Genomic DNA, 16,707 nt, shown 5'->3' with positions numbered 1-16,707 from the left:
TAGGATAACTCGAAGGTATCGTACATCGGACGTGCACATTAAATAGCGCGAGCTTATTCAGATACCGTCTACTTCAAAAGACAAATATACGTTAGCAGCCAATGTTAATGATTTGGGACAAAGGTGATGTTATTTAATAGTAGTAAATATGGGGGACATACTGTCACATAAAAATGATTGATGGTGCCCTTTGACCTCAGGGGAGGGGTTAACCTTTGACCTGTGAGGGAGGTGCTGACCTTTTGACCTTAAATTGATTGATGGTGACCTTTGACCTTAGGGAGGTGCTGACCTTTGACCGGACCACCCACGTCGTGAACCTTTGACCTGCGAGGGAGGGGTGACCTTTGACCGGACCTCCCACATCGTGAACTTTTGAACCGACCTCCCGCGCTGCTCTGAACTTTTGAACCGACCGCCCACGTAGCATTGAACTTTAAACCGGACCGCCCACGTCGCGTTGAACTTTTAACCGGTACGCCCACGTCACGTTGATATGTTTATGTCCGGGGTTATCTCCGGGACACGTTAAATCATGTCCTCCTCCTACGATAAAACAATAAAAACAGTGTTTACACAAGTGGTCTTCATTAAAACACATTCCATGCTCTCATCATAATTTATATAAGGTGGGGGCCCGATATGTATAATAAAAGCAAGGGAAATCAGAGTTACAACATTCACAAACATGGATAGCCCATGCGGATCGTGCGATACTACGGTGAGTGCTGAAAAACTTTAACTTTTAACATGCGCCATTTTGCAATGCGTGACATCATTATAAGCTGCCTCTCTACAAATTATTTTGATCAGGGGATGAATAGCTTCATTAAATAAAAAATTTTTGGTAAACCGTCAAAGAAATTAAGTGTTTCTTTTCTTTTAAACGTCATCCTGGCTTATAAGGCTATATTCATGGTGAGAATAAGCTGTAATTATATAAAGTAAGATTAGAAAATATGTTTAAAATGAACTTTCTCTAATAATCTTAGCACTATGTATGGATACGACTGATTAAAAAACCATTTCAATAGTACCAACAGAATAAAAAAGGTTTCTCACAGTGGCAGATGAAATACAATCTAAAAGAATAATGAACATTGAATTCTGTCAAGACGAACATTTTTGGCGTATTTTCTCTAGAGAGTAAAAATTGATGTGTAATTTTTAATTCTGCATTTTGTATAGATGACCTGATTTTCAAAACAGAAATTATGTTTCGTCAAATAAATTGTTCAGTAATACAAAGATATGGTCTTCTGCCACTTACACAAATCGTAGTCCTTGAAGCTCCATTCCTGAGAGAGATGACCGGGTGATGGACTGGTTATTTAACACGGTTTTATCTTCGATGAGATGATATTCTATTTGCAAAACAGATGCTGCAGTCTATTCGTGTGATCCGACGACACCCGTGCATAAGGAATTCTGACCTATGATAGTAAGTACCCCAGCATAATGACATGATTAAAACAAAGCTCTGCAGAGCTCCGCATAACTGTCTGTAACTCGTAAACTACTGTCCCCCTAACGTCATGTTTACGACACGATATTAGCCAACCATGTTGTGAATCCAAATATCCGTGTGATTCCGATAGCCCCGGCTCAAAGTTTTGTGACCCAAAGATCGTTAGTTGTACTGTACTGTCATCCAAGTATGTCGAATTAATTAAAAGTAAGCATTGCAGCGCGCCGCGCAAGTGATTTTATCGGTATTCACTCGTAAAACATATCCTCCTAACGTCATGTTTTTATGATCTTCTGAAGCTATGTTGATAAGTTACGGGCTCTGGGTCTTTACTTTCCATGGACCGTTGCTGCCCTCTTCCGGACATCTAATCACCTAAAAATTCTCCGTAAAATAATATATACATATTTATTCGGTTTAGTTATGTACTTTGGTTTTAGTTACGTCTATTATAACAGTCGGATCGTTCTTACCACAATACGATTTCATTTAACATTTTAAAAATTTGAATATTAGTCCGTGCTAAACAAAAAAGTTTCAGCACTATGGCTGCGATGCCCCTCCCATCCTTCACTATAAAACATTACAACACACGCTTCCAGGAGTCCAATTCAACTTAAACAACACTTTGAACGAGATCACTGCGTAAAAATATGGCACGATATGATGGTGAGAGAAGGCGATTTTATTATTTGTGCTGGGGGTGATTACAAATGTATTTAGCTTTTATTATGCTATATTCCTGTCAGTTGTGACGTAACGTTATGTCTACTCTCGGATATATTTGTGAACGAACTTTACTATGGCATTCTCTCATATTTCTTATTAATTAAAATATTGCTAAAATTATCACAATACTGTCGATTTTACGATCTGTGTTTTTAACGCTTACAATATTATGAAATCAAGTTTCTGAAAACTCACGTCTCTTAACGTTTCTCTAGGCTAAGCTAAACTGCTGTAAAGCTTTTGTCTATTATTGAAAATTATCCCATTGCATGCGGTTCATGTTTTTAATACTTTTGTGGAAAAAAAATAAAAAAAACTTTTGTATGTCGCATAACAATGACGTAGCATGATGCTGATGACGCCGAAATTATAGGACGCCTGACTATTGCTACATTTTTAGATTTAACTAGCTGTAATAAATTGTTAACATGTTTTTAATTTTATCGGAAATGGATGTATTCATTTAGGAATGCGTCCGATGTGTTCTCGTTTTGTCTTGTTTTGTTTAGCTCACAGAGGTTCATTTTTGGCAACAGTCACTATAGCGCTTCAGTAGAGTGGTCGCCATTTTGGAATGATATTTCGGCAGCCATTTTGGAATGAAAATTCTCACAGCCAAAATTACGGTGGCCCTGAAGTGCAAACCACAACAACAAATTACTAAACAACAACAACAAATTAAAAAACAACAACAAATTAAAAAAACACTACAACAAAATAAAAAACACCATAACAAATTGAAAAACACTACAGCAAATAAAAAAAACACAACTTCAAATTAAAAAACACTACAACAAAATAAAAAACCATAACAAAATAGAAAACACAACAGCAAGTTAAAAAAACACTACAACAAATTGAAAAACACTACAACAAAATAAAAAACCATAACAAAATAGAACACACAACAGCAAGTTAAAAAAACACTACAACAAATTAAAAAACACTACAACAAAATAAAAAACAACTACAAAATAAAAAACACTACAACAAATTAAAAAACACAACTACAAATTAAAAAACACAACAACAAATTAAAAACACAACTGCAAATTAAAAAACACAACTACATTAACCTACCGGAAGAGGTAGGTACCAGTGGGCAACATGAGACATCACTGATTGGACGACACTGCAGTTTGGCTTTTGAACCGGAAGTTATTCTTCCTGTAGCGCATTTTTTCATCATGCGTGTTACAGATGACCCAAACGTAGCAGCTGCTGGGGCTGGCTAAGGGTAGGGTCTGGAAACCACTAACGATAGTAGTAAGCTAACGTTACTTCCACAAGCAACGTAAGCATTACACTATTCTTATTAACTTACTCGAAGGTTGCTTTAAGCCTTTTGCCACAGCATCTGCAGAAGTTCGGGGACGGCTCAACCAATTCTTTTCTGCAGTTTGGGCAAAACATTTTGCTGTCCTTCCTCCTCTCGAAACCACGCGCTACAGGAAGAATAACTTCTGGTTCAAAAGCCGAACTGCAGTGTCGTCTAGTCAGCGAAGTCTCATTTTGCCCACTGGTACCTACCTCTTCTGGTAGGTTAATGTAGTTGTGTTTTTTATTTGTAGTTGTGTTTTTAATTTGTTGTTGTGTTTTTTAATTTGTAGTTGTGTTTTTAATTTGTTGTAGTGTTTTTAATTTTGTAGTTGTTTTTTATTTTGTTGTAGTGTTTTTTAATTTGTTGTAGTGTTTTTTTAATTTGTTGTAGTGTTTTTTATTATATTATGGTTTTTTATTTTTTTGTAGTGTTTTTTTATTTGTTGTAGTGTTTTTTTTTACTTGCTGTTGTGCTTTTTATTTTGTTATGGTTTTTTATTTTGTTGTAGTGGTTTTTAATTTGTAGTTGTGTTTTTAATCTGTTGTAGTGTTTTTAAATTTTTTGTTGTGTTTTTTAATTTGCTGTAGTGTTTTTTTAACTTGCTGTTGTTTTTTAATTTGTTGCAGTGTTTTTTAATTTGTTTTGCTGTTTTTTAATTTGTTGTTGTTGTTTAGTAATTAGTTTTTGTGGTTTGCACTTCAGGGCCACCGTACAAAATGGAGTGCTATGGACAAAGTTTTCCAGTAGAGGGCGCCATTTTACTGCATATTGGACCTTTTCATTTTGTTACACTAAAGCGAGAGCACTGTTGGTTCTGTTGTTGCTGAGCACAGTGTTGAGCTGTGGGGTGTCCGCTCTGCATATGTAAATAAAAATTTATATTAATCTACCTCCATGTCTCCACATCTGTAGGCACCGCAAGATATTACAGAAACCGAATGTGAAACCGGAGGACGTCGCAATGATAATATATCTCTCTGTAATCTCCCCCAACCAATTATATATTTAATTTTTTAATGTCTTGATGATAACAGGACTGTTTCTTAGGTTCGTGTGATGACTCGCTTATTGACTTTGAAGATCTACGTAAGTCCCTAATTGGCTTAATATCTTTTTGCAGAAAATTATTTGTGATAGTCAATGCTGCATGAAAAAATCATTTAAATCTCTTTAAAAAATTTCAGAGACTGTAATTTTTACTAGTGAAATACTAAATTATTTATTTGAAATAGTGACTATACCTCTACACAGCGACTACGGCAGTGGCAACGGTAAATGTTTTTATTTATTAATCTTTGCTTGTTTTATATATTTAATATTATTAAATTATTTTAATTAATTTATTTTTAATTTTATTTTTTAATGGTAATAAATCTGTGTTTCAGGGTTTGCCGATTCGACTACGGGTGAATTTCCACGCGAACCGAGTGTTGAACAGGTGATCATAGATTTGACAGCCGAACACGAGGGGGACGAAGCGATAGAACTTTCAGATCCCTTGTGGGAGGAGGTGTTCAACGGTGATGCTGCAGAGGTCCTGCCGCTATACGGTGAGTCATCTTTTCACTCGTTGATTATAAACTGTAGTCGCAGCTTGCTTATTTCTGATTTGTTTACTCATGCAGAAAACTGTATCGGGTGCAGCGATTGCGAGCCAGGCTGTAGCAACTCACGCCAGAGCGGATGGGGGCAATCATCCGGGGCTAGTGATCATAGCGCATGCGCCGATGATGAGTCGGACTGGTCCGAGTCGCAGATGAACGCTAGTGATCAAGCCTTCGGGGTTGATGACGACGAATTACCATCGAGTGGTCAACAGACACCGAACAGTATTCAAGCTCCCATCGATGAAAACTTATACGAACAGATTGAAAATCCTCAACCAGTTCATGAATTTGGCAACAGAATACTGGTTCAAATTGAACAGTTTAAAAACCATTTTGACAATCGTGACCGTGAGCTTCATAGCAGATTAGACACTTTCGACCGCAAACTTCAGCAGTTAGACGATCGTGTACGTCAGATTTATGTTCAGCTGGATGCTCATGATGGTGCTATTCACTTGGGTCTAGATAGACAGCGTTTAGCTATAGAGGAAATAGCTCGTGATTTACGCCACCAAATTTAAACTGCCGACAATTCAATCGGTCGTTTGCACGACTTAACGCGCGAACAGATAAGAGAAAGACGTCTAATGTTCGAAGCCGTGTATGCTATGGTTTTCCCGATATTTTATCCATAGTGTAATTTTTATAAGACATAACATTTTTTACTCTATATCCGATGCTATTTTACATTTATCTACCTCGTGTTTAAGAAATTACCATATATCTACCTCATGTTTTAGCATGTATTTTGTTTTTATCTAGCATTTATCTACCTCATGTGTTTATGGTTTTAGCAATTATCTACCGCATGTTTTATCATTTATTTTGTTTTCATCTAGCATTTATCTATCTCATGTGTTTATGGTTTTAGCAATTATCTATCGCATGTTTTATCATATATCTACCTCATGTTTTAGCAATTATCTATTGCATGTTTTACCATTTATCTACCTCATGTTCTAGCATTTATCTACCTCATGTTTAAGATTTTACTGTTATCTACTTTTTGTAATATCTGAAAATTAATGTACAATGAATAATGAAAATTGTTCAGACGTGGCGCATAGCTGTCATTCTCTTTCAGATCAGTCACAGGGTGCACTGTCTGAAGAGACCGGTAGGTCACAACAACAATTGTTAAATGCTTATCCGAATTCCGAGTCGTCGCAGCAATTCAGCCATTTTGAATCGGACCCTAAACTACGAGAACTGTTAAATACGCTTTACGCATACACACATCAAGATGGCGGCGCACTACCAAGCACCTCAGGTCCATCTACTACCTCGACTCCCCCTACAGATGTTATCGAGCCCATACAAACGCCCCCTTCCGATACACCGTCACTGAGCACAGTCGACATCGAAGCGTTGGTACGCGATGGCGGAACCGTAAATGACTTTCACGTTTATCCGAGACCTCGTTTCAATAGCGTGGAACTGCAAAGATCCATGAATCTGAGAGAGATTAGAGCCGCAGATTTTGCATCGTATCACATACGCCTGCACGACACCATGAACGAAATGGTAACATTCGCCAGACGAATCGGAGGTGACAACAGTGTGATCAATTTCACGCTAAGAGGTCCGCGTCTCAATTCTGATGTATCTGTAATTTTATCCCCAGGAAATAATTACGACGTCACGATATTTACAGATCAAATTGAAAAAATTTTACAGAGCGACGAGCGACTATTGTGTGATGATATGGTCGAGATAGGCGCTACCGTGGCAATGAACAGACAGGGAGGTGTTCGACGCAAACTTACGGATTTGGCTCTTGACCAGGTGATCAAAAGAAAAAAGACGAGTTTGTTTTGTCCTATGAATATCTCTAATAATTTGTGCTTTTCTATCTGTCTCGCACATTTTCTCGATCCCGCACTACCTGAGAGCGACCTGGAAAGACGCGCCGCGGTCATTCAAAATGACACGGGATTCTCGATTCAAGACAAGATAGGCCTTTGCGACATAGCGAAGTTTGAAAGTCTGCATGACATCAAAATAGTTGTTTTTTACAGAACAACAGATGGACCGGTAGAAACCTTCGCAAATCAGAGCGAGCCGCACCCGAAAACATTGTACCTTTACTTACACGACGAACACTTTTACACTATTCTCAATCTAAAGGCGTTCATCGGTTCTAGTTATGTATGTCAGTTCTGCTATAAAGGCTACAACAACGTTAAGCATCACCACTGTAGCCGCATCTGCAATGTGTGTTTCGACCCCGATTGCTACAAACATCCTAAAAGAACCGTACATTGCACCGATTGTTTGCGATTTTGCAAATCCGATTACTGTTACAAAGCTCACAAGAAAATACCCCGGGGCAGAAACCGTGTGCCGTGTGATATGATAAAATACTGTAAGTTGTGCAACAGACGCTACGATGTTCCAGGTGCTGTAGATAAGCACGAATGCAAGCCCGTCCGTTGCGTCCATTGCGGCGAAGATCTTGGGACCGAGGGATTGCATCAGTGCTTTATTCGACCTATAAATCCCAAGGATACTAGCGAGAAGTACATCTTCTACGATTTTGAAACCCGTTACGAAAACGGAAAACACGTCGCCAACTTTTTATGCGCGATCACTTTTCAAGGCAAGAAATTTGTAGCGGAGGGACCCTACTGCGTATCGTACCTAATCAACCATTTCAGGCAACGCCGATACAAAGGCTACACTTTCATAGCCCACTACGCGTCCAAATTCGATTCTTTTCTCATTTTGGAATATTTTTGCAAAGCTGGGCTTACGTTGGACATCATCATGCAAGGATGCAAATTAATCTACATGTATGACGATGTGTATGCTCAGCGATATATCGACAGCTACTCGTTCATTCCCATGGCCTTGTCTAAGATGCCTGCAGCGCTAAACTTGACTACTACGGAAAAAGGACACTTCCCCCATCATTTCAACAGGGTGGAAAACGAAAGCTATGTAGGCCCCTACCCAGATAAAAAGTTTTACGGCTACGATAACATGACCGACAAAAACCAGGCAAAGTTTGACGAGTGGTACGCCACCGTTACGGGGAAATTCTTTGACTTTAAGAAAGAGCTGAAAGAGTACGGCGTGAACGACGTGGTCTTATTACGCGAAGCTTGCATGAAATACCGCGACGCGTTCATCGCATGCACCGAGCTCGACCCCTTCAACTTTACAACGCTGGCTAGTTGTTGTATGGGGGTGTTTAAAACGCATTATCTCGATAGTAAGACGTTGGCTCTTACGCACAACAACGCGTACGTTCAAAAGAGTAAGACGTACTCGAACGCTTCGATCGAATGGCTCGAGTATGTTAAAAAGACTCGAAACTTGGACATTCACCATGCCCTGAACCACGGTGAAGTGTCTATCGGTAAATATTACCTGGACGGGTTCGCGGAAATCCAAGGTACGCGATACGGGCTCGAATTTGCCGGTTGTATGTTCCACGGCCATTCCTGCCAGTATCCGCCACATTACACGCATCCCATGTCGGCCGTACCCTACGGCGTTCTCAGGAGACAGTTTGACGAAAAGGTTGATATTCTGCATAATGCGTACGGGTTAAAAATCGAGGTGATGTGGGAGTGCGAATGGACCAAAATGAAACGAGACGATCCCTCGGTAAAAGAATTTATGAGTACCTACTCTGCTCCAGAGCGACTGAAGCCCAGGGACGCTCTCTTTGGCGGTCGAACGAACGCCTACAAACTCTATCACAAAACGGCAGAAGGAGAAAGAATAAGCTATGTCGATTTCACCAGCTTGTATCCCTTCTGTCAGTCTACGAAAACCTACCCCATCGGTCACCCCGAAATCATTTTCAATGATTTCAAGCCGATCGAAAACTATTACGGTCTTATCAAGGCCGTCGTGTACCCTCCCCGTAAATTACTGCACCCCGTCTTGCCGTATAGATGCAATGGAAAATTATTTTTTCCACTGTGTCGTACTTGCGCGCATGCTGAAAATCAGACGTCGTGCTGCAGTCACACGGATGAAGAAAGGGCGCTCTCAGGTAGCTGGGTCAGTATTGAGCTTTTGAAGGCCGTCGAGAAGGGGTACGTGATCGCTAGGATCGATGAAGTTTGGCATTTTCCCCAGCGTTCTGATACGTTGTTTCGTGAATACGTGAAAACGTTTTTGCGATTGAAACAACAAGCGTCCGGCTACCCCGCGAACGTTGTCACGGACGCAGACAAAGCAAAGTACATCCGAGATTATTACAAAAAAGAGGGGATACGTCTCGACCCCGAAAAGATCAGTTACAACCCTGCTCAGAGATCCATCAATAAACTACTGTTGAATTCTCTTTGGGGGCGCTTTTCTATGCGCGAGAACCTCCCCAAAACGCTACTCGTGAAAAAACCTGAAGATTTCACCAGAATTGTTTTCAACGGAACTACATCGCTGAAATATTTCACGTTCGTCTCGGACGAGGTGGCTCTCGTTCAGTTTCAAAAACCCGAAGGCGAATTGTGCAAAACAAACGACATTAACGTGTTCGTAGGGGCATTTACGACCGCTCATGCGCGACTGGAGTTGTACGAACTCATGGATAAACTCGGCGATCGGTTGTTATACTCTGACACAGACAGCGTCATATTCGTTTCAAGGGACGGCGACTGGGATCCCCCGCTGGGGGATTATCTGGGGGAGTTGACGAACGAATTGGACGATGGTGATTTCATAACAGAGTTCTGTTCTAGCGGACCAAAGTCTTACGGTTATCGTACCGCTAAAGGCAAGGTGACTATGAAGGCTAAGGGAATAACCCTAAACGCAAAAAATTCTCAAACGATCCGATTAGACACTCTGATTGATCTGGTTGACGGCTATGCTAAATCGCGCGATAACTCGCGCTGCCTCCTGGCACACACTGAAAACATTGTGAGAGATAAAAAGCATCTCACGCTGCACAACAAATCAGTCGTTAAAAGGTTTAGGCCGGTATATAACAAGAGAAGACTGCTGGTAGATTTCACCACCCTTCCTTATGGGTTCTGAACACAGGGGGGTGCGGGAGGCTTCTAATTTTGATTTCAGGCTCCAACACCCTTTCTCATGCATCGTCAGTGGCCCGTCCAATTCAGGAAAGTCATTTTTCGTTAAACTGTTGTTGGAAAATGCTACGAATGTGATTTCTAAAAAGATTGATCGCATTGTGTTCTTGTACGATTGTTGGCAACCTCTGTATGATGAACTGCTTAAATTGTACAACATTAAATTTGTTGAAGGAATACCACAGAGTCTGAATGATGATGATTTATTCCCAAACGATCAGAATTCGTTACTCGTGCTAGACGACTGTATTGACGAGGCTAGCGCAAACAAGGAGGTCCAAAAGGTTTTTACTCAGTATGTCCACCATCGAAATCTCAGCGCTATTTATATCGTACAGAATTTATTTGCTCAAGGGAAATCCAGTAGAACCATCAGCTTGAACACCAATTATTTGATTCTGTTTAAAAACCCCCGCGATGCCAATCAGGTCGCCGTGCTGGGTCGTCAAATGTATCCCGGTAATGCAAAATATTTTATGGAGTGTTATCAAGACGCTACCAGCCAGCCCTTCGGATATTTATTGATAGACTATAAAGCGAAAACTCCTGAACAATATCGTCTCAGAACCGGATTGCTTTCCGACAGCCAAGTGGTTTATCTCCCGAAAAAAGAAGACCGTAATCGATCGTCATGTCTGCGAGACTTCGAAAACATTTGCCTCTGTAAAAGATGCTACATAAGGCTACGCCTAAACAGAGGTTACTTATTTTACAATCGGCATCTGACGAGCTCATTTTAACGCTGTGCGAAGTAGCTCTTAACATCTTATACAGCACGATTCCGATCAGACCCAAAGATTATCGCAAACTGAAAAAGAGAAGAGCGGAGATTAAACTGGTAGCCGATAAAAAATCAGCCTGTCTGCCAAGAAGCGCGTTTTGAACCAGAAGGGTGGATTTCTTTTGCCTCTACTCAGCGTGGCGGTCCCCTTTATTTCCAGCTTAATAGCTTCTAAAACGGGGTGATTATGGAGTATGCGGAGAAAATGTATTTAGTTCCGCGCCACCAACTGGACAAGCTGAAATCTGAAAACGTTCGTGAGAACATACAGCAAGTTGTCGAAAATGATCTGGACACTTCCATAAGAAACATTTTACTAAGGTCCGATTTGGATCAATACGAAAAGGTCAAACTTTACTCCAACATCCTGACGAGGTATTTAGCGGTCGTTAAACAAGGGGATCAAGAGAGTGCCGCTTTAACGCTGTCCTTACCACAAACCACCAGCACCGTCGCCGATCGCAAAGACGACAAAGACGAGGCTGAGATGGACGCTGTTGCTGACGAAGTGATGAAGAACGTGCCCTCTAGAAGCGTGAAAAACAGTCGGTACATATTAGAAAAAATGACCAAAGCTAAAGATCTGTCTGCGTGGAACACGTCGGGGGTGTTTGTGTTTAAGGGACGGCCTATTCCGGGGTCGCACATGCTCGATTTGATAAAAAGCATTACTAACCCCCAAAAGGTCAGAGATGATCGAAGACCGATGGGGTGGAGCGAGTTTCTACAAGCCTTTGCCGAATTAAACATACCCTTTTCCACAGTTCCGAGTCAACATGTTAGACGGGCTATTCATTCCTTAAGAGGAACGCCTTCGCGGTCCACACCCCCGATAACTCATTCTAAAAAAGCTATGAAGCGTTTACACGCGTCTACGCCGCGAATCGATGATTCAGAAGCAATGTTTAAATCCCCTTCTATCGACCGAAGAGCATGGATGGAATTTTGATGTACAACTACAGATTTTATAATAAAAACAGTAAACATAGAATGTCTTTGAGTCTTTATTTAAATACACCATAATCTCATTTATTCAATAAGCATGCAAAAGAATTACAAGTCTGGACACACATATTAATTTTGTCCTTATCATATTTTTCATTCCTACGTAATCGTTTCACAAAAAGCGATACCATTCTATCGTTTTTAATATAATCATCGCTATAAAGCTTCATCACGTCGCTATAGTCGCGACCTCTGATTAAATGGTAAAGAAAAAACACACAGTGCTGTCCGCAAACATCCGTCGTGAGATCTTGAACTTGTCTGCCCGAATATAATATATCGGCGCTGTTGAGCGCTAAAAAGTTTTTGATGGTGTATGGAAAACGTTCATCCTCTGGAGGATTTCCGAAGCTGTCGAAAAAATACGATGATCCCTCTCGATCGAAATAAACAGCCAGCCAGTGTTCGCCCGGCAACTCCGAAGGGTGAGTGTTGATTATGGCCATCGAGGGAAAGACCCTTAACGGCCTTTCGGGTAGTTGATCGCACGGGAGCACTCCGAGGAAATGAGTGTTACATGAAATCTTGTCCATGATAGCCGTGAGTTGTAGAGTATTCATTTCGCTCAATAATAATCGACCATGACCTGTCTGCGGTTTGAAATCTGTATGATCGAATCAAACACTGCATAAATATTCATCGTGATGGTGCGGGGTAGTGGATTTTTAAACCGCGCTTCCAGCCTGATGTTCCCGGATTTGACCAGCGATAGATGTTGACCGCACTCTTCGTCGGGGGTAAGATTAAACGCAAACAGCGAGTATCCAGCCAGAAATTCGTCTCTATCGAACGCGAGAGCGTGGTTTTTCAGATGTCTCCCCGTGGACATTACCAGTTGGTAATATTCACGCACAGCGGAGCCCGATTCGAAATCCGGCTGCAGAGGTTTTGACGGTATTTGTTTACCGTCGGCATAGATGGCCAGGAACTCCAAATCGTAATGATTGAAAGTGAATGGGTTTTTATCATAAGATCCAGAAAAGGCGTCGTTATCAACCATCCCCAGGATGATTGATTTCGGCAGCGTACCTAAAAACAGATTTTCTTGATTCGAAACACGCGATCCTGCAGGTAGAGAGATGATTTTAAGACAAACTCTGTCGACGGGGTACTTGGCGGTCGTGCTGAGCAGCGCCTGGGCGTGACCCAGTCTGATGGCTGGCGACACGCTTACTTTCTTGACAAATAGGGATGCCGACAAGATTTTTACTTTGTAGGCCACGTCATCGCTCCTCATCAGACAGAATTCATCCTTACCCCTGATCAGGCGTATTTTAACATCGACGCCGTTTATCAGTAATTTTTCCTGAAAGAAAATGTCAGCATGAATAGGTACTAGCAGCTCTACAGCTTGGCTGCCATGCGTGAAAGACGATCTCTTCAGCAGGCCTCTGTTTCGTCCTACGGGGTCACGGACATCCGTGTGACCAGCGGTATCCTTGTAAAACAGACCGGGCGTGAAAAGAGATTCCAGAGTATCTTTACTGTAGTTCATGAGACACTCTATGATGCATCTGTAAGGGTAGGTGCTTGAGCTCTGAGAGATCAATCGGTCGCCGAGGCTTATATCAAGTTGTGAGAACAGGGTCGCCCCAGCGTAATTTATTAGCCCGACAGGCGCGGGGTCCGCGATGTCGGCGCCGTTAGGTCTCGTGATTTTAAGCCGGAGAAAGAGCATCGTGTTATTTAGATCCAGATAATCTTCACCCGTGCCGGCGATAAAAAACTCCAGAGGTGCAGAGTCTGATATAGCCGATAACGGTGGCACCTCTAAATAATCATTTTTCTCAAGAGACGTCTGCGTCGGCGGAACTGTAAATATATCCAGCTCCGACTTGATACATTCTCCAGACATGTTGTGCAGTAACGCCATGTTAGAATATGGTCTTTAGGGATCTCTTCACCGTCGCGTTTCGTTTAGCAGGCTTCTTGCGCTTTCTTTGCGCTACTGAGCGTTTCTTCCGACCGCTATTTGTTTTCTTTATCGAATGAGCACGCCTCCTCGCTCCCGGGGGTTTATACAGTCGTTTGCGTGCCATAACCATCAGGCCTGACCCGTCTTGAGGTTTATCGGTATGAAAGCTCGATAGAGCGTTTGAGACGACGTCCGAAACTATGTGTTTAGCAGCCGTTTTTAGGTGAGGCTTCGCTATGCTGAATCCTTTTTTTAGCAGCGGCACTGCCATTCTGAACAATCCTCTGAAAAGACCGCCTAGACCGGCGCCATACATGACGGCGCCTCCCGCGTATCCCGGTAGTCCAGAACCGGCCTGGTCCCGGTAATAGGCGACGTAATCGTCCGCGTTCATTGCGCGATGATTGTAATAGCTCATTTTCAAAGCACAGATTGTTTAGCCGGTTTAAAGTGCAATTTTACGACAACTTTTCCGTGAGAAAAAGGTATTTCGCAATTTTGGTCGTCCTTTAATTCGACTGTGATGTCCGTGATGAGCGACTTGTTGATCGACACGTAGTGAGGTTTGTCGTACCTGATACTGACGGAATCTTTGTCTTTACCCGTAATATGTACGCATCTCAAAAGGGGTACTTGCGAGTCTCCCACGGTCTGGTATTCGATAATGTCGGTGTAAACGTAAATTGTGTAAAAGCCGGCGTGGATATCAGTTTGGTGAGGAGCATACGTCAGGACATCTCTTTCAAAATCAGCTTTTGCATGGTAGTTTTCTCGTCCTAAAGGAACATTCGGTATCAAACCTAAAATATGGGCTAGCTTTCCGTAGAAGGTCAATGAAACGTTGGGCTTAGCCGACAGATAAACTTTGTTTGTTATTTGATCGAGAGCCAGCACCCCTGATGTAGTTAGCACTGCGTTGATCGCTTTAACCACTGTCTGAACATTACCGTAGTACCCGGGATGGATATTTAATTTCCTTGAAACAAACAATCTCGATAGTTGGTCGACCTTAGGGCTGTCGGGATTTTGGGTTACATCTATCTTACGGTCGGGGTACATGTTTAGCAAGAAAGCTCCGTCTTCCCGGTTAAAGTTGTACCAGCTTCTAGGATATTCAATCTCGCACAATCCTACCGTCCATCGTCCTTTCAAGTCGATAGGTGTCGCTAGTTTTGTTCTGTAGCTAGATATTCGATTGTCGGGGTAAACTGACAAAGAAGCGTTGCACGGTAGTGTGACGTAGAAGCCGTCGTCGTCCATGGTAGCTTTTGGTTCAAATGACTACGCGTTTCATGAACTACGCGTTTTTAAGACGGTTGCCAGGGCTTTTTTGTCTACGTAGCTATTAAATTTAGCGGGCCATCCTAACCATTTGACTAAAACGAGAGTATTTCGGCCTTGTTTTTTCTCCCCTAAAATCTTTTCTACCTTAAACGACTTGTCTTTGCTCACAATAATTTTTTGTAGTTCTTCTTCGTAAAAAACACCGTCGATGATTTCTCCATCATAATCGGAAAGTCTGTAGACCGGAGGCTGTCTCGGCACGCAAGCGGCCACGGTGAAAAATTCTTCTGTGTAGTTCTGCTCGTAACCTTTGGCGAAAGTGCCTCTGACTTTAGAAATTCTCACGACATCGCCTACTTTAAATTTAAACGACCGTGTCTCGTTCTTCATACCTGCGTACAGGTTTTGAAACACCAGGGACTCGTTTTCCTTATTGACGTCGACCGGCCGCATTTTAATACTCCTGTGATAACCGGTGTTGTATCCTAGCGTAATGTCTTGTAAAACATCGATGTATCGACGTGAATTAGTGGCCGTTAAAAGTCGCCACATCCTGCTTTTCAATGTCCTGTTAAATCTCTCTACGACGCTCGCTTTCAAATCGGTGGCGGTAGCGAAATGGTAAATGTCGTACTTTTTCATCAAATCTTGAAAATGCTTGTTAAAAAATTCCTTACCCTGGTCCGTCTGCAATTTCTGTGGAACTCGTCCCTCTTTGAGTATAGATTCAAAGGCTTTAGTAACCTCCGGACCGCTCTTATTCTTTAGCACACGCGTCCATGCGTATTTACTAAACACGTCTATGCAAGTCAGTAAAAATTTTATATTATCATTCTCCGTGGAATAAGCGGTCATGTCGACGAGATCCGCCTGGAACTGTGTATCCACACCATAAACAACTACTCTATTCCGTTTGTATTTTATAGGAGCGGTTCTATGTAATGTGTAGGCGTCCTCCCCTGACAACCACTCTGAAACCTGCTGATAGGTAAGCCTAACGCCCGTGTCCTTTAAAACGGCATCTTTTAAACGCTTTTTACCTCCTAACGAACCGGGGTTAGACGGCGTGTAATATGCTTTCTTCATGATCTCTGCCATGTTAGCTTTTCCCCGTCCGCAAAAGATTGGGTGACAAAGGTTTTATGCTTCAGACTTTATTTAAATGGTTACATACGACATTAGCTAAATAAATGATTACATAGGAGTTTAAAATGGTTACATAGGCGTATTTAATAAATGGTTAAATAAGTATATAAAAGGGGTTACATGATGATGAATACAAAAATGGTTACATAAGTAAATAAAAATGGAGTATGTAGTCGAGCAGAGTTTCGACAATTTTGCTAATCTCGTGTTTCTCATCTTTTGAAATCAGCACCAGACAGACCTCCGATACATATGTACAAATACACATGATTTCTGTAATGCCCATCTCATCTCTACATTTACACACAATGTCCAAAACTTTTCTGAGGTTAGCACAGACCGACACACGGTCTTTAATGCAGAAGTTACTCATACTGTCCCATGAATTTGACAGTCCTCT

The 16,707-nt window shown here is 41.7% G+C and overlaps 2 protein-coding genes across 2 annotated transcripts; one reads left to right on the top strand and one right to left on the bottom strand.

Annotated features, from left to right (window-relative positions):
* The first annotated feature begins 1,312 nt into the window (after nt 1-1,312).
* Nucleotides 1,313-10,955, top strand: LOC135778279 (uncharacterized). Its single transcript, XM_065288737.2, has 5 exons — nt 1,313-1,441; nt 4,566-4,604; nt 4,751-4,789; nt 4,904-5,068; nt 5,144-10,955. The coding sequence occupies exon 5, from the start codon at nt 6,158-6,160 to the stop codon at nt 10,118-10,120; it is 3,963 nt and encodes a 1,320-aa protein (XP_065144809.1). The 5' UTR covers nt 1,313-1,441; nt 4,566-4,604; nt 4,751-4,789; nt 4,904-5,068; nt 5,144-6,157; the 3' UTR covers nt 10,121-10,955.
* Nucleotides 10,956-12,527: 1,572 nt separating this feature from the next.
* LOC135778413 (uncharacterized protein F54H12.2-like) lies at nt 12,528-13,835 on the bottom strand. The gene has a single exon (XM_065288852.1). It carries the CDS (start codon nt 13,833-13,835, stop codon nt 12,528-12,530), a length of 1,308 nt encoding a protein of 435 aa, XP_065144924.1.
* Between the last annotated feature and the right edge of the window lie 2,872 nt (nt 13,836-16,707).

This window comes from Paramisgurnus dabryanus, chromosome 17 (genome assembly GCF_030506205.2).
Source record: "Paramisgurnus dabryanus chromosome 17, PD_genome_1.1, whole genome shotgun sequence".
Classification (NCBI taxonomy): domain Eukaryota; kingdom Metazoa; phylum Chordata; class Actinopteri; order Cypriniformes; family Cobitidae; genus Paramisgurnus; species Paramisgurnus dabryanus.
The sequence above is the reverse complement of the archived record's forward strand: the minus strand, read 5'-3'. Positions and strand labels throughout refer to the sequence as shown.

Bases quoted from the DNA above. Each gene is read 5' to 3' on its own strand.
- LOC135778413 (XM_065288852.1), bottom strand. From the start codon at position 13,835: ATGGCGTTACTGCACAACATGTCTGGAGAATGTATCAAGTCGGAGCTG.
- LOC135778279 (XM_065288737.2), top strand. From the start codon at position 6,158: ATGAATAATGAAAATTGTTCAGACGTGGCGCATAGCTGTCATTCTCTT.